This window comes from Ischnura elegans, chromosome 4, assembly GCF_921293095.1.
Source record: "Ischnura elegans chromosome 4, ioIscEleg1.1, whole genome shotgun sequence".
NCBI lineage: Eukaryota > Metazoa > Arthropoda > Insecta > Odonata > Coenagrionidae > Ischnura > Ischnura elegans.
The window spans coordinates 91858401-91876951 of record NC_060249.1 but is presented as its reverse complement, the minus strand read 5'-3'; the positions used below and the strand labels follow the sequence as shown (position 1 = coordinate 91876951).

The window sequence follows — 18551 nt, the reverse complement described above, 5'->3', positions numbered from 1 at the left end:
ACACATTATGATTGTAGAAGAATTTTTTTAAATCCACTTAGAATATGTGGTTGAATTATCTGTAGTAACAATTACAAATGCACGCATATTAAAGTTGCTGCATGGATACCACGAACGACCCTTGTCGGTAGGCCTTTAAATAATTAATGGGGGGTGGAGGCCATGAAACACCAGCTCTTCCCTAGAAAGATTTCTTTGTCAACAAAAGAAGCACATTGCCCAACATTGCATGCATGACGGAAGTCCATTCTCCGTTGTGGTGTATGGAATGCACTTAAAGAAAGAAGACTTTAAGGATACTTGTTGCAATTCCCTGTGATTATATAATGTCATTCATAGTAATTTTTATTAATTTTACCTTATAGTGATCATTTTGTCTCTTTATTTACAGGCGAGTTAAGTACAATTTACTTAAGAAAATCTATGCGAAAGTTCAACTACCTAGCTTTAAAAATCATTTCTGTGGTTTTTGCCAATTTTTTTACTGATTTTAGTCCACTTTGCAAAGCCAACAATTTACAACCAACAGCTAGTCTGACTGAAGTGCTCAAACATGGTTAATACCTAACTATGTATATAATGTGTACTTTATGCACTCAACCCTGCACATGATTCGATTGGCAGGCAGTCCCCAATTCCTCATTCTCCCCTCTCCCATGATCTTCATCTGTGCTCTGCACGTGGTGTTGCTGAGATGAAACAAAATCGTTGAAATCGAAGTTGAAAATTTGAGTTTATATCGAAACTCGAAAATCATAGTCTCAATCTTGATATCTTGATCTTTGACTGTCAAAACGGTTATCGATTTTAATCTTAATCAGTTTTTCCATCACAATTTCAGAGGACTTTGGACCCCTTGCAGAATTTTGAATTTTTAATCTAGTGTTAAAATCCTCACTCATTTTATTAAATCCTCTATTTTAACTCGTATTATTTGTTGACTCTCATAAAAAAATTTTGAATTGTTTTGTTGATGGGACCACAGCTTCTCATATCCCTCCCAACCCGATTATAGCAAGTGCCCTATGCCTTTTTTGTTGAAAAGAAGTAGAATAAAGATTAATGTGTGGCCTGGAAAATACTATAAAACCAGCATTGTCCACTGTGTTCCAGGAGGGAAAATACATTACTGATTTAATAAAACATTATTTACCATACTTGCATCCGGTTCTCAAACTATTTTGGCCACTGTTGCATCTTTTCCTTCAAAGATATATGCTGACGTTAGGTGAAAGTATAATATGCATCACGACACACTACTTGAAGGCAGTGAGTACACATGAATTTTGCCCTACGGTTCTAAGGCTGTTGGCAAACTCTTTAATGTCGCGTTTCCGAACGAATGTTAGAGGATCAATATCACTTGCAGTACTTTTTACTGATTTATTTCTATCGGTACAACTCCGCCCACATGGCTGCACAACACACCGGATCACACATTCCAACAACACCACACCACCTTGGTCCATAACACCCAAGTCACTAAAACGAATGGCACTCTAAATTCAATACACACCACACTTAATACAGTGATGTTTGATAAAGACTAATTTCAGGAAAAAGGCCTTCACTAACCATAGGTAGACCTTGACAGAATCACCTGTTAAGTGTGCTCAGAGTGGGAGATTTTATCTGGGGAAAAAGTATTTGCCTTCTTCTGGAATTGAACCGCCAAATTTATGTGGAGTAGTGGAGTACTTACTCAAAGCACTCTCAGCAGCCCTCTTTCTCTCAATAAAGGATGCATGTTCCTGTTATTTTGTTATTATTTTAACTTTGATTTAATATCATCGAAAATCCAATTTTATATCTTCTGCAACTTGTAATGTACCTACTACCCCTTCAGAATAATAGTTTTTTTTTGTGCAAAATTAATAATTTTTGTTTTTTTTTTCAATCCAATAAATTCCTTTTTTAACTACGATAAAAGCATTTAATTCCTTGAATATCTTTCTCTATTGTTTAAAAAAAATCCACCCTCATTGTTAGTTGAAATTTATTATGTTAGAGCGTGCTTAAAATAAATGGAATTTTTCCGTTTTATGATTTTACAGGATTATGGGCATTAAACTTCATAATAATTTACCAGCTTATATTAAACAAGAAGGCAGATACAGTGCCTTATGAGAATGCTATTTAACTTCCTGGTCATGAGGTGTTTTTACAGTTTCAATATCTCATATTGCCAGTAACATAAACCTTACGCCTTATTTTGATTCGTTGCACCTCATTGCCTCATTCTTTCTTTCTTTTGATGTGTCCTATTTACTTACTTTATATGTACATACTTCCATTTTGGGAAGTGCAAAGAAGAATTCTCTGGTATTCTTTTCCTAGGTCTGTAACACATTTAATGCTTCATCCAAACTTCAAATTTAGTGTTGGAATTTGAATTTGAATAGGGTAGTTTCCTTCATCAAAGAAATCAAAATGCATTGATTGCTATTCGTTACCCACCGTTAGGGTTTTCATAATATACAAATTATTTGGCTGTAGAAATCCCAGTTTAAACGAATGGCAATGGTCAATTTTAACCTCATTTGAAAAAGGCCAGATTGGCGGCCATGGGATTCCATTCCATATGACGTTACAGGGACCTAGTTTCTACACGAGAGGATAGGAGTTTTACATCGTCTGAGATTACTAATGCATGCATGAGTCCCAGAGCTCAGGGAAACATCTCTTAATAATCACTTATTAAAATTGCCTACGGTCGGAAAGTTTCCTTCGTTTGATAAGGTAGTAATAATTGATAATGGCTTCTGGGTGCAGCTGCGTGTTGCGCTTTGTCGTGCAAGCTTTCGCGACCGTTGCAGGACGCATCATCAGGCGATGAATGGCCTGAACTTGATGATGATGATGAACTGAAAATGATGAACTTCATCGCCTGATGATGCGTCCTGCAACGGTCGCGAAAGCTTGCACGACAAAGCGCAACACGCAGCTGCACCCGGAAGCCATTATCAACGATGCCACTCGCTGCGAAAACCTACGTTCAAAGGTAGTAATAATCCACATATAAGCCAAGCGCTACCTGCTAGCAGCCTGCGTTGTATCAGCGCTCAAGCCTCGCCTCAAGGTCACCTCACAGGGTGGCAGCGGGAACCAGAACGACGTCACACGGACTTTTCCCATCATTCCTACTTAGCTGTCACGTTTTCGCGCGCTTGAAAATTTTCACTTTTCGTTTTATCCCAAAAAATAGATATCGTCATTCGAAAATATAAGAGTGTGAAATGCGTACTCCAGGAGTAATAATCTTTCAATTTAGGCAATAAAAAAATAATAGGAAACCACCCTATTGAAACTCGCAAGTTGTTCAATGTTACTCAAGTAAAAAAAATATTAATTCCAACAACATAAAAACATATTCCCTCTCACTCACATAATACCAACCAGAAGTTGCTATGTTTTTGTTTAAATGTTTACATTTTGCAGTGGAACTATGACGTATTTCTTGGACTTGACAGTAATTAATTCAATGAATGTCTACGGAAACTTCATGATGTAGTTGGAAGCTTTGCTTGTACATATTTCTAATCATTCCTGCTTTTGTTATTTTTTATATTGTAGTTACTCTTTAAGGTTGCCTAGTTCTGTTTTGATCATGGTTATATTTTGTACTGCATAGTGCTTAAAATATACCCTTCTATTTTCAGGTCCCGAAATTATGAGTAAATTAGCTGGAGAATCTGAGAGTAATTTAAGGAAAGCATTTGAGGAAGCAGAAAGGAATTCTCCTGCTATAATCTTCATTGATGAATTGGATGCAATTGCTCCAAAGAGAGAAAAGGTAATCATTCTAATTGGGATTGAAAAATAATTGTGTCGATCATTATGTAGAGTGCATTTAATCCTATCAAAGAAATCAATATGGAATTATTTTATGTCATTGGTAATGCATCCAAATGCCAATCTCTTATTTTGCACTTTGCAGTTTAACTTGACCTTAAATAGGCTTTAAATCTTTTAAATGTGGTGGGCAGTTCTCCGAATTAAACTGCACATCATGTTTCTAATGTTCTTTTTTTGGTGGTGGTCAGCTAATTATTCTCCATTGCATTGTAATTTTGCTTCATTCAGGCACAAGTTTCCGGCGGGGTGATGGTCTGTTAACTGGCAGACGGACTCAAATGGGAAAAAGATACTGGTGTTGAGGATCTTAACTATTTCATACATAGATACACTTTTTTACGCTACAAATTTTATCTTTCCCTTGTTTACTTGCACTGCATTATTTGATTTCTTATAGATGCAGCAAGTTAAAGTTTTTCTCATGGTTAACTATTGCTTTGTTTGTGATTCTAGACTCATGGTGAAGTGGAGCGCCGTATTGTCTCACAGCTGTTGACTCTGATGGATGGTATGAAGCAAAGTACTCATGTTATTGTGATGGCTGCAACAAATAGGCCCAACTCCATTGACTCTGCCTTGCGTCGATTTGGCAGATTTGATCGTGAGATAGATATTGGTATACCAGATGCAACAGGAAGATTGGAGATTTTACGTATCCATACCAAAAATATGAAGCTAGCTGAGGATGTAGACTTGGAGCAGGTAAAATTTTCTGCTCTCATTCCAAATTTAATTTAGCAGTATTGAATTGGGTTTGAGAATCTTCTCAGTTCATTCCTGTGATATGTTTTCGTTCTGCCTACAAACTCTATGCATTAAAAAGTTTTAATTAGAGTGAAACTTCTATATACTTCACCCATCTTTATCGTTAACTTTCTTTCTGGGTTCTGTAATTTTTAAGCATGTTACATTTAGAAAATCTCTACAAATCATAGCTTTTAGTATGAAATAAACACTCCACATTTCCAGATAAAGTAAAACCCTAACCCTTGAAATTGCATCCTTAATACAATATAATCAGATAATCAATTTACATGTAATTAGCTTATGATGAAAATGATCTTTGTAATATACCTTTGAATATTGTGGGATTTGAATATAACTTTGTAGCTACCTTTGAATATTGTGGTGTCTAGATTTTATAAAATTTGTTGGGCAAAAAATTCAACAAAAAATCTAATTGGTGACTGAATCACAAGGTCAACTTATTTATTATTTACTTGGTAGTTTCTAATTTGTGCTGTAACTAATAATGTTTTTTAGCTTTCTGGTAAGAATAATTTTCTGCCATTCAATTCCTCTATTATTAGTGATTTGACATATTTTTAAACCTACCAAAACCACGGCAAAAGCCGAAACACGAAAGGAAGATAAACAGGCATATTACATTGCTGTAATGCGTGGAGCTGGACTATCCTCAGCCACTCACTGTCATTTATTGACCTCCAAGGTGCAAGTGGAGTGGATGCAGTTGTTACTCTGAGGTGTGCTTTTTGGAATCGCCACAAATTCGTGTTATGGTCATTGGAGGGTATCAGTTCATTTTCAATGAACATTTCTCAATCATGTATCTCAGTATTTTAGTCTGAAATTCATTTGATACCTTTTTCGTATTTTATTTCAAGTTATACATTACTGGTTAGAGTACTGGCAGAATAGAAATTGTAGGTATTTAGGTAATCTGAAACTGCATACTGATATCAAATACTTTTCACTGCACTCCTGAAAAAGGTTAAATAAAAGATACATGGTGATTTCTTTAATTCTGACAGTTTAGACTTCTGCTACTGTCTGCTAATGATACATTCCCAATTCAAGGTGCACTCGTGCACAGCTAGGAATGAAAAATTTCCTGGGTGATTAGGAGGCCTGTGAATGGCATTTGAACCTAAAGTAGGCACTACTTATCGCTCTCTCCTCCATAATGATCGATTTTGATTTTTGATGACTATGGTAATTGAACGATAAGGTTTCTGTGGTGAAATTAACCTTAATGGAAATTTTTAAGTATTACTCATATAGTATCAAATATGAATAAAAGTAAAGAATAATCAAAACAAGTTTGTACCATGCATAAAATGTAATGGGTTACGTGTTGGAACTTGTAGTTATAAATGTGAAAATTCATTAATAATACACGCCTAACTTTATAAAATTAGTTTAAAGCATACTGGAACTAGCCACAGTGATAACTTTTATGGGAGTCACCCGCAATGCACAAATGTGCGAAAAATCCATGGAGAAAAAAATCATCCGCCTTGACCGGGATTCGAACGTGGATCCCCTGATTTCCAGTCAAGTGCTTTAGCCAGTTAATTCCAAAATAATTAGATCCATAGGGAGGAATGACGCCTCGGTAGCTTAACTGGCTAGAGCACTCAACCGGAAATCGGGGGGATCCGGGTTAAAATCCTGGTCAAGGCGAATGATATTTTCTTTCTGGATTTTTAGCACATTTAAAAAATTATTTTTGTGGATTAAAATTTGTGCTGCATTTATTGCAACAATCTGCTACAATTATTGTATGTCAGTTAAGAAATTATTGGATTAAATTGTTGCTGCTTTATTGTAAATGTACACACTTATAAATGATAAATTTGAATATTTCAGCCTTTATTTTTCAACCGTAGGTTCAACTTGACCTTAATAGTTATTCTCCATTTATCATTATGGCCAAACCACAATATGATTATATCTTCTATTTCAATGTAAAGAAGTTTTACTGTATGATGATATTGGTTGTTCCTAGAGTTAAAATATCTATGTACCAAATTTATGGTTTCCTACTGTTGTTATACCATTTAGATTGCTGCTGAATCTCATGGGCATGTTGGAGCTGACTTAGCCTCATTGTGTTCGGAGGCTGCTTTACAACAAATTAGAGAGAAAATGGATCTCATTGACTTGGAAGATGATCAAATTGATGCTGAGGTCCTGAATTCACTTGCTGTTACTATGGACAACTTCAGGGTGAGTTAAATAAATTGCTTATTTCTGCATTGATTTCTAGCATACAATTTGTGTAAATAAGTTATTCGACCCTGCATGAAGGAAAACGTTAAGTTGTAGCATTCAATTTCTTGATTCTGAAGAAGCCAGGTTCTAGCCCTAAGTGATTCTAGCAATTGCGTAAGGTGCCAAAGTTTGGTGAACGATATTTGGGAGCTTCCAAATGCTATGTAGCTTGTGTGTAAAATTTTCTCAGCCTCATCTTAATTCTTAGTTTATCATTCTGTTCATTTGGAATGTGACTACCTGCTCTCCTCTTTCAATTACATAGTTGGCACCTCCAGAAATTTTTATTATTTATTATCTTGTTATTGCGCCACTTTAAATTGGCAATAATTGCTGTACGTGGGCTTTTGAAATAAATAAATAAAATCGTAACACTATGTTGATTTTCTGGCTTTGTGGTGGATTCTTGTGAAGTTTTCACTTATTGTATGATATTTTACGGGTGAAACAATCAATGAGTAAATACTGGGGAAATTAAATTGGTTAATTAAACCCATTGCTTTCTAATGACATACTCCAATAGTGCAAGTTTAACCAGTGATTGTCATACTTTTACTTGCATTCAGCAATACCAATTTCCAGGTAATTTTATTAATTATATAAATTTCTGTCAAAGATTGCCTTGGATTGCTACTAAGACGAGCACTTGTATTGCTAGCCTATATTGGAATTTTGTTCATTTATCAAACTAAGTTCATATCCATTCATCAACCAATTACTCTTTGAAATGGATTCTCACGAGTCAAATTGTAAAGTTTTTGCTCTATTTTGCAGTTATGTAACTGAAGCTATAGTTGTCGAATTAATTGGTAAAGAATGGGCTTTAGCCAAAGTTCATTGGTGAAATGAATTCAGAATTCTATTTTGTTTGTGGCTTTCGATTTGCAAATTAACTTAAATCCATTTTCTGTTCGTTGCTAGTATGCCATGGGCAAGAGTACCCCAAGTGCTTTGAGGGAAACAGTGGTGGAAGTACCTACAGTTACATGGGAAGATATTGGTGGACTGGAAAGTGTGAAAAGAGAGCTTCAAGAACTTGTTCAGGTTTGTATCTTTCCCATTTTGGGTTTCAGATTCATTCTTATTAATAACATTTTTGATCCTGCATTGTGTGTAAGGAAGTTGATGGAGGGAGGAGAAACTAACTTGAAACTGATTAGAGATGATTCCATTGTCGATTGAAATTTCCTCTCGGTGTTTAAGTTGACATTCCATTGAGAGCGTCCACTATAAATAGAAAGACATATCCAGAAGCATAACAAAATGCAAATATTGAACCCTCACTCTTGATACCTTTGAACTTTTTCATCAAAATTCCTTGTCACAGCATATTGTGGTCGCATATCTTTAGCATGTTACTCAAAAAAGACTAAATACTTGCAATACTGTTGCTGAAGGTGTAAATGTCATCATACATGAATTAAACAGCACTCAAATAGAAAAACACAATTAGAAAGAAGCACTTTTGTTTACTTATTTTAATCAAAGCTGTTTGATGGTGTCTAATCAACTTTTTTGAAAACCCTCTCTCATGAAGGCTGAACTACAACTTTCTTCTCTTAATAAAGGAGCTTATAGGAGGTAGTGTCACTCTTAAAAAAATCACGTTGATTAAAGACAACACTTCCCATGATCATATACATTCGTCCGCATTAACTGCTCTATGCTGCTAAATGAAATAGTTGAATGTTGGAATGCGCAATGAATATCGTGGGAATTTCAAAAAATTACTTACAGATGCATTTGAAAGTCCGAACTTAGCTTATGAATGTAAATTAAAAGGTGTCAATTTGGAACATACCAAATTGTGAAATGTACAAAAGTCGAGGACCGCCTGTGATTGGAATGGGTCATAGTGGTGTCCTAAATAACTGGTGATGTGTGTTAGTTGCATAGAAATAGTTATTTGCTTGAAAGGAAGCAAGATCTTTATTATGGTTTTTGTTATTTAATTGACTTGCTCTTATTATACTAGTATTTACTGTATACTTGTAGTTGGTTTCTGACCATGTTTTTTCTTCTTTTAGTTTAGCTTTCAATTATGTTCGTATCTTAGCAAAATGGTAGATGGTAGTTTGTAATTCAAATTTATTTGTCGTGTTATAATTATGTAGCCTATATTTGAATTTTGTTCATTTATTAAGCTTTGGTAATAAGCTGCCTGCTGTCTTTCATGGGTTACTGTCTATTTATTTTAGTACCCTGTGGAGCATCCTGACAAATTCTTGAAGTTTGGTATGCAGCCATCCCGTGGTGTTCTGTTCTATGGCCCTCCTGGCTGTGGTAAAACACTTTTAGCCAAAGCAATTGCGAATGAATGCCAAGCAAATTTTATATCTGTTAAAGGACCAGAGCTTCTTACCATGTGGTTTGGTGAATCAGAAGCTAATGTTAGGGATGTTTTTGATAAGGTAATTTTTCAACCTTGTTTTTTATCTAACTTGAAATGTAACTCTGAACAGCATTGCATGTTTTAATGGTCATCATTCAACCATTTTTTTCTAGGCACGAGCTGCTGCCCCATGTGTTCTCTTTTTTGATGAGCTTGATTCAATTGCTAAAGCTAGAGGAGGTAGTGTAGGGGATGCTGGAGGCGCTGCTGATAGAGTTATCAACCAAATTCTCACTGAAATGGATGGTATGGGCACTAAGAAAAATGTGTTCATCATTGGTGCCACTAATCGTCCTGGTGAGTTATTCCACATAAATTGTTGGAATAGACTATATATTTGTTTAAGATATTACGTGATGAAATTTTGGACCATTTACTACTAAAATTAAGTGAGTTTTGCAGAACTTGGTACAGTACAACCAACTCCAAACATGTACATAAACATTTAAATTGTTCTTAACATTTTACGTAATGAAATTTGTCCAGCAAATAGTTTTTCAGGTGATTTTTAAATTATCCCCTTCAAGGGAAATTTTGTTATTGGCAGGTAAATTTATAATGTGTAATTGTTTATGCTGACTGCAAGTTATTTAATAATGCTTTAATTATTGTAAAATTGTATTGAATTTTTCAAAGAGTGATTTTGTAATATGCACAGAAGCCAACTAGAAAGTTCTTTATAAATGCAAGTATCCAAGAGTATCTTTGAAATTCTAGTATCTATGAAGTTGGTAGTATGCATTAAGTGGAGGCTCACAGAGTTTGGTTGTATAGTACAGTTGAAGTCCGTCAATGAGTTCTAAAAATCCGTGGAAAATCACTCCTTGTAATGCAAACTCACTATAGCTAAATCCAATGTCCAGCAAACATTTCTTTTTCATCTAGTTATGGTGGCATGTGAAGTAGAAAATTGGCTTACCGTATTTATCTTTATATAGTCCCCTATTTTTTTTGGTGCCCAAAAATGCCAGTGATAAAAGTAAAGGGGGGACTATATTCAAGGATATTTTTTTTTTAAATTCCCAAAATTGAGGTCTCGAAATTAAGGGGGGGACTATACAGAGAAATACGGTATTTATGCATTTCTAAGAGATTTGAAAATGTAGCCTTCTGTGAAGTTAGGCATCCTAATTAATTATTATATTTATTTTATGCGAGAAATGATGAAGAGAAAAATAGAATGGCATCATTTATTATATTGAGTTTTTATTGCAGTTCTCTCGTTATTACGAAGTTCGCGGGACTGAAAAACCGGAGGTTCCTAATAGCAAAGTTCGTACAAACATTTATTTTAGGAATTGTCAGAAAAAACAGTATTTAATAAATGCAATTAAAGTATGCAGAAATATGTATAAATAGGAAAATTCGTTTCAGTTTCTCAACAGAAGAATGTGGCACGGCGCAATCGAGGGTTGATATCTTCCTGAATACAGTAAGTCCGATATACGAACTGGATGCGTTCCAAGACCATGTTCCTTAGTTGATAAACCTACACTACGGCCGCCGAGAGTTGTCCAATGACACGCAGAATGGTGTAGGTCGTGGTAGGGGGCAAGGCTGCCTGGTAAGAAAGTGAAACACCTACAAAGGGTTCTTCGAAGAAAGGAGCCAGAAGGGTCGATGAGTGTGAAGGACCGAGAGGAAGAATCAATGGTTTTGGTGATTTGAAGAAAGGGTTTGTTTTTGGTGGAACAGGCTTATTTCGGTGCACCTTATGCCATTGGCAACGTTGTGAGACGAGGCGAGGGTGCGTTTGGGGGACAGTGATTAGCTGTAAACCGTGCTGGTGTAGGGTTATCCGCCCCCCCCCCCTTTTGTGCTGTCATCGGGCAACTCTCGCCGGCTGGACTGTATGAAAGGCATTGAGAGGTATGGTTATCCTACAAAATGCCACACTGCATCACAATCATGCTCATGATATTAAGAACTGATCTAGTGGGGCGTGCGATGCAGCCGTAGCCGAAAAAATCACTCCTCGCGCTAAGGACTAACAGGTGAAACACTGAACAGTTCCTAAATTCACACCGGATTCAATGATACTTTGTTTAGATTGTGCCCACAGTGAGAGTTCCTCTACGTCATATCGCGTAGCATCGGAAAGTGCAAAATCCGAAATTTGAAAATTTTGAATGCTCGTATCTTTGAAAATTCGTGAATTGAATGTGCGTAGGAAGAGGACTAACTGTACGTCCAATTTACGAGTGGTTATTAGTGGGTCACCATGACTCTACAGGAATGAAGCTTATTATATGATGTTGCATGTACACTCAATAAAGAACCATAATTGACACTCTTGGGCACAGTACACGAAAAACAGGAAGTAGCTGGTGTGAAAAATTTTCAAAAATCTTATTTAATACATAAATTTGCTCTTCTTGTTGTCTCTAATATTTTTTTGCTTCTTTACAATGAGAGAGAAATGTGTATTTTGCACTCTCTGTCAGTGGCATAACCAGAAGGGGGCAAAGGGTCCACATGTCCCCCAAACCAATTAATTTTAGCTCATTTTTGCAAAATGTGTTTTATATCTCAGAATGTTTTAGTATAAAATGTGATTTCTAGAATTAAAAATGTTCACATTTTCTTCAGAGGGAAGTTCCAACACTCTTAACTCTCCGGGGTCATGTCCCCTTCCCACCCAACACATCATTCTGACTACGCCCCTGCTCTCTGTTGTACTTTTTCTCTTATTTTTTTCTATTTTATAAGGTTCCAAATATGGTCTCATTTGTAAATACATACCTAATGTATCATTGGCTTTGCATTCTTTAGGTGTTGTATCATCATGAATATAAAATAGAGTAAATGAAAAGGAGACTTCGTTGATTTCCACAGATTTATTTTGTCCGTACGACATGCTTCGAACCATAGAGGTCATTATCAAGTACAAAAATTTTGAATGTTAAGCAAACATATATACTCTTTGAAGAGGTTGGGAGAAAGAGTGGAAGGAGTGGGTGTCAGGACCCCCCAACCTCTTCAAAGAGTATATATGTTTGCTTAACATTCAAAATGTTTATACTTGATAATGACCTCTATGGTTCGAAACATGTCGTACAGGCGAAATAAATCTGTGGAAATCAACTAAGTCTCCTTTTCATTTTCGTGTATTAATTTCCGCATAGTTGAGCCTAATACAATTGAACGAATAAAATAGAGTATTTATTGTCATTGCTAGCATGCTGTGATAGTTGCGGTCAGAAGTATTTGTAGTTGTTTATTCATGTGAAATTTTTATTTTTTAGATATCATTGATGCTGCTATACTTCGACCTGGCCGTTTAGATCAACTTATTTACATCCCCCTCCCAGATGAGAAGTCACGGGAAGCTATATTCCGTGCCAATCTTAGAAAATCCCCTGTATCAAAGGTTATTGAGTTTTATCTATAATTGCTTTATCTAAGTCACTTTATGTAGTCTTAGGTTCCTATTTATGCATAACAATGATTTACTTCCAGGATGTAGACCTCTCTTACATAGCCAAAGTTACCCATGGTTTCTCTGGAGCTGATTTGACAGAGCTTTGCCAGCGTGCATGTAAGTTGGCAATTAGGCAGGCTATTGAGGCTGAAATACGACGGGAGCGTGAACGTGCTGCCAGCAATTTTTCAGCAATGGAAGTGAGTTCATTTTTAGTTATTTGATGTGGTATCAGTGAAATATTTGTTAGTAGTGAAGTACTTATTTTATTCTTATCAATACCAATTCATTCAACCTTCCTTATTTTAATCCCATGTAATTTTATAGTTTCACTCTCAGCTAGTGATGCATGAGGTTGTCTATTGTCTTTTATATAATTGATGGTTATTGCATGACCATCTGTAAGAAATCAAAAATTTGCCAAGTCAACCAAAATCAAAGACTGAAATCATGAACTAGGATTCCCTTTTTGCAGCACTTCTGGTACCGTAACAAAATTTTTGATTACTTAGTGATGATGAAGTTACATTTCGCAGTGTAACACCTATATCTGGAGAATTAGTTTAAAATTTGTTGAATAAATATAGTTGGTGACTTTTATTGCATTCTAGTACAGTAAAACCTCTCTGTAGTGAACCTCTTTACATCATAAACCTCCATACTTCATACCACCCCTGTGGTCCCGTCAGATTTACATGTAAATTTATTGGCAAACCTCTTTATAGTGAACCTCTTTATATCATAAAACCTCCACTTATCATACCAAGGAGACACCCCCGAGACTGCCTAACTACATCTGCAAATTGTACCAAGACAACCAGAGACCATTAATGCAGCCACGATTACGTACATGGAATGACATTTTCAGGGATAAATGTTCGCGCTTATTTTTTTTTCTTTTACACCTTTCATATTCTGTAATTTTCGCGTTAACCAATAGTAATGGCCATTTTGTTCCGTATGAGAGTATACCTAACAGTAAATAAAAAAAAGATATCAAACTATCCTAATCATTTAAAGTGACTGTTGAATTAAGAGAGATCACATCATTTTCTCTCGAATCATGGTAAAAATCACACGATAGCGCTCACTTAATTTGTGTTGTCATTAAATAATAAATAAATGTTCGCTAATGCATAAATGTTTAATTAAATGCATAAATATAATGGTTTAAAGGACAGTAGTGCCTTTCATTTCCAAATAATATGAAAAATTGGTGCATATACCGTATATCTCCGAATATAGTCCCCCCCCGAATATAGTCCCCCCCCCCCAATTTTGAGACCTCAGTTTTGGGAAAAATTTTAAAATGTAAAGGAAGGCAATTTTTCTGTGGTTAGCAAGTTAAGATTCTAGATTCGATAAAAACTATTATTTTCTGTGAAGATTAAGAACAAATCTGTTCACATATTTTCCATCACAACAAAATAACTATACCTAAAACATGTTGTGATCCATTGCATGTATCAGTAATTTATAGTTCCTTAACCAGATGTAATGAAGAAATGAGAATTTTTTTTAAGTATCCAAGGCTATTGTATTTTTTAAACCTTCACAAATTATTAATATTTTTGATTTCCAAATGACTACAGACAATGTCAATATATAAGCTTTAACTTAAAGCCCATAAACAGTATTGCATTTGGCCCTGAAACTTCCTTAGATCCAGTGTAACACACCCATCAACTCATCACAAATCCAAGTGACCTGAAGAATTTAGGAAATCTAAATAAAATTGTGTTAAATAAATTATTAAAAAAAAAAAATATTGCTATCAAATGCCTGCTAAGCAAAACAATTAAACTACAGGACTTACAATTATCAAAGTAATAAAATTAAGAAATAAACTTTTTCCAACAAACATTAAAACTGAAAAAAAATTATATCAATTTTCAATGCCTCGTCGCGAATCATTGCATAAGTTACACAAAGAGCTTCTGCTCTGCATTTGCGCACAAATTCGACGATATTTTCCTCTAATTCTTTGAATCTGCCGCGTCGAGACCCCCGAAATGACTTCCGCGATGTATTAGCGCTGTAAATACTATGATTTACGGCGTATTCTGCAACGGCTATTTTTAAATTGGCATCGAAACTCCGTCTTTGAAGGCCTCTAATCTGCGGCAGGATTGATCCTCATCTTTCTACTTGATCCATCACCTCACTGTTGAACGTAAAATTATTTTTAATAAAGAAAATATCGCGGAAATAATTGCGAAACGTTATGCGACGTAATTTATCGATCCTATTTACCCTGACGAATTGAAGATATTCCTCAATAAATTGATTACACTTTCGATGCTGAGTCGCTGTATTTCGATCAAATGCAGTAATGCCGGCGCTTCTGGTTTAAAACGCCTGGTCTGGTTTGCGCCTTTTCAGAAACAAATGCATCACCTATTGCGCATTCTTGTTCTGTGAAAGCGGCAGTGGTTGTAAACACGAACCGCACGGACGTATAGTAGCTACGGACGCAATGAAATGCTAAATCGTCACGAAAGGTTCACTTTATCTGTTTATTTTTCGCAATTATTTAAATCGTGTAGTTATTAAATGAGCGACGGGTACATATACTATTGATTCAATTCTAGTGTTCGATTAATGTAATGATAGTGTGTGTTTAGTTTTCATTTTAATTATTTACTGTTTTGCGTCATTAAGTGATCAGTGTCGATTGAATTATTCTAACAATACTTTTCCAAGAAAAATTAGCGGCTACCCGATGGATTCCGTGAAAACGCATATTCGATATGCTATTTGAATCGGAATAATCGTATCTGTACAACATTTGTGGTAAAAATTGTCTTAATTTCCGGTAAAACGTGGCAGTATTTACTAATATCTCCGATTATAATCCTCATAAATATACTCAAATAGAAAGACTACGAGAACATTAGCCATTATGCCGTTATTTATTACTTTATGGTCACCTTTAGTATGCTAAATTGGATTACACTCGATTATAGTCCCCCCCCCTTACTTTTCCGCGGCCATTTTTGGAAAAAAAGGGGGGACTATATTCGGAGATATACGGTAACTAAAACCTCTCTATAGTGAACCTCCATACATCAAATTGTCCAAATTTTGGTCCCCTCCATTAGATGTAAAGAGGTTTTACTGTAATTATTTTTCTCTCCTGAATGAACTATGCATAAGCAATAAAGTTTTTTGTGAATATGCCACTCATCTGATATATATAACTGCTGGAACTTTTGGAAACAAAGTGGAGCTGTAAAAGTGCCAGGGATTCTTTTATTTATAGTAACAATTTAATTTTCAAAATCACTTTAAGGAGAAATATCTAACTTTTGTGGCACTTATGAATAAACTCTACTTTCAGTTCAGTACCTTTATGTACAAATAACTATTCTAATGCTTAAATAAAAAATTGAGAAATCCTAGTAGCAATCGAGTTAGAGGAAATTTGAAGCTTTATCTGTAATGGTTGCAAAAGTCCTGATAATGTCTGAAAACCTTAATTTTAGATGGACGAAGAAGATCCAGTGCCTGAAATTACCAGAGCGCATTTTGAGGAGGCCATGCGCTATGCAAGGAGGTCGGTGTCTGATAATGACATTCGCAAGTACGAAATGTTTGCTCAGACTTTGCAGCAGTCTCGAGGGTTTGGCACTAATTTCAGGTAAGTCACTAGTCCTATTAACCCTCTTAGTGCTATCCATCTTCCTGGGGTACTGGCGAGAAATGTGAAGGGTATTTTCATAAAATGTAGCAACTAGGAAAAAAACAATACAAAGCTCTCTTAATCCATTTTCGATTTTTTGAAATTGTTGAGGTTTAACTGGTTAATATTGAAAAAATGATTACGTTTAATGAAATAAGTTATAGCAAATTAAATAATGGACTACGTAAGAGCCGATGTATCGGTCCGCCTCACTAAAAGGGTTAAGTGTGTGTGATACAAGAATAATAGATAACCGTCTTTAATTTGTCTTACTACAGTCCCAGATCTATCATAGGGGGACTCAAAGTCCTACTTGGATGGTTTTTTTTTGTGATGTATTACTTCTGATAGCTTTAGATATTGTCTTGCTCAAGACATGTAGAATAGGCCATTGTCTTCGTTTGACTATATCTCAAATTTGAAAATTTTACCTCTGTATTTCCTCTAATGTTGTTTATCTATGTATTTTATATACATGTAATTGTTGCAAATGGTCGACTCTTAATTACTCTAATAATTCCCAAGACGATAGCATAAGTGTTAAGCAAGTAATACCTAATGAAAAAAGATGAAATACCGCTGGTCAAAAGGTATGATTCGTCTTCTTAAATCTTGATTTTACATTAGATTTTGGCTCATGACTTAACAAAGTATATGGGCATACCATTGCTTCCAACTTCCTTAACTATAATTGATATTTTCTAAGTGCATAATTGTTGTAGCATATTTATGCCTTCCTTATTGAGGGTTTTCATTAGAATCCATGTTATTCAATTTCAGATTCCCGAATCAATCAGGAAATAGTTCAACACCTGGTGGTACAGGTGGAGATCAGGGCAACTTCCAAGATGATGGGGATGATGATTTATATAGTTAGGCCTGAAAGTGTGTGAAGATGTTCACTACCCGGTTCACACCACTCTCTCTCATCTCAATTTACTGCTGTGTCAGTAGGAGATCAACAGAGGGCACTGTGTGGAGTGATGTGTGTCACTCTTTTTTTCTTCACATTTCTTTAGACTTTTGTAAGGCTTTATTTGCCGTTGGTAACATATTATAAAAAAATGGTAATTTTTACCTCACTTATGGAGTAGTGAATGAACCAACTGAAAGTATTGCAGTTAGAAAAAATGATTTATTGAGTGATTAGATGTGATGCTGTTGAATGAGTTAGGGTATTGGGATGTGGACTTGTGCACTGATGTGAACGAACTATAGTGTCCACATCAGTGGATAATTGAATGAAGATGCTGTGAAGATATTGCTTATTTTTTTTAATTCAAATTATTACATTTGCCAGATTTAACTAATGGCATATTCAATATTAATATGTATTAAATGTTATTTTCAGGCCAACACAGATATCAAAGCCAATTAGTAATTACTGAAGGTGAGGAGAGTGTGGTGAATGATCAATTCCCTGTATCCTACATCTTTCCAATAAATTTACATGAAATTCACAATTTTAAGTTGTTTGGTGGTTATTGTAATTTCTCTATATTGAACTGCAATGCTATGCTGCCATTTTTCACTGTTTTTTAAGTTATTTGCATCAGCTTTGCAGTAGTTAATGAGCTTGCAATATGTCTTCCCATTTAAATGTATGGGTTCATTGTACCTATTAATTCATATTTTCTTTTTTTTTCTTTTCAATATTGAAAGGGTATTGCTATTCAGAATGGGTAGTGGGTGAGCTGTTTGCACTAGTCTTTCAAGCCACCAAAAAGAGGGTACGTTGAGGTCATTTAGTTTCAAATCCTGAAAATAAACCATAAACATAATGTTTCGTTCTTTATCCAAGCCCATAAATGGGTATTTCTAACCAAGCTCAGCATTTTTTGTGCAATATAGGGAATGTTTATCACTTAACACCTTTTTTACTGATGTTTTTTTTTATGGACTTCGGTATAACCACCCACACATTTTGTTGAGTAATGGACATGACAACCATAGATCTAAAAAGTGTGTCACTGCTGGGATTTGAGGAAGTAAAATCAGTGAAGAACAGTCATATTTTTACAAGAGGTCTTTTTCTGGCCTGGTGGTATGACCACTTTGGCATGTATCTGCATCTGTGTGCTTTCGAGTACCCCTGAAAAATGTCAGTTCGGTAGCTCTTTATTATTTGTGTAGTACCTTGGATCACATTGTGGTACTTTTCCAAAATAAACACTTTTTCATTTCAA

At 35.3% G+C, this 18551-nt stretch overlaps 1 protein-coding gene across 2 annotated transcripts in view; it reads left to right on the top strand.

The window, feature by feature from the left end:
- LOC124157767 (transitional endoplasmic reticulum ATPase TER94) overlaps positions 1-18551 on the top strand; it is a 24962-nt gene extending 6411 nt beyond the window's left edge. The window contains exons 6-15 of one of the 2 annotated variants that reach the window (XM_046532771.1): positions 3660-3793; positions 4309-4557; positions 6661-6825; positions 7792-7914; positions 9069-9281; positions 9376-9559; positions 12508-12632; positions 12722-12883; positions 16172-16323; positions 17146-18551. In XM_046532771.1, the coding sequence (XP_046388727.1) occupies positions 3660-3793; positions 4309-4557; positions 6661-6825; positions 7792-7914; positions 9069-9281; positions 9376-9559; positions 12508-12632; positions 12722-12883; positions 16172-16323; positions 17146-17242 (1604 nt within the window). In that variant the 3' untranslated portion in view covers positions 17243-18551. Of the gene's footprint in view, positions 1-3659; positions 3794-4308; positions 4558-6660; positions 6826-7791; positions 7915-9068; positions 9282-9375; positions 9560-12507; positions 12633-12721; positions 12884-16168; positions 16324-17145 lie in introns of both variants that reach the window. The other variant, XM_046532770.1, reaches the window with a different exon arrangement.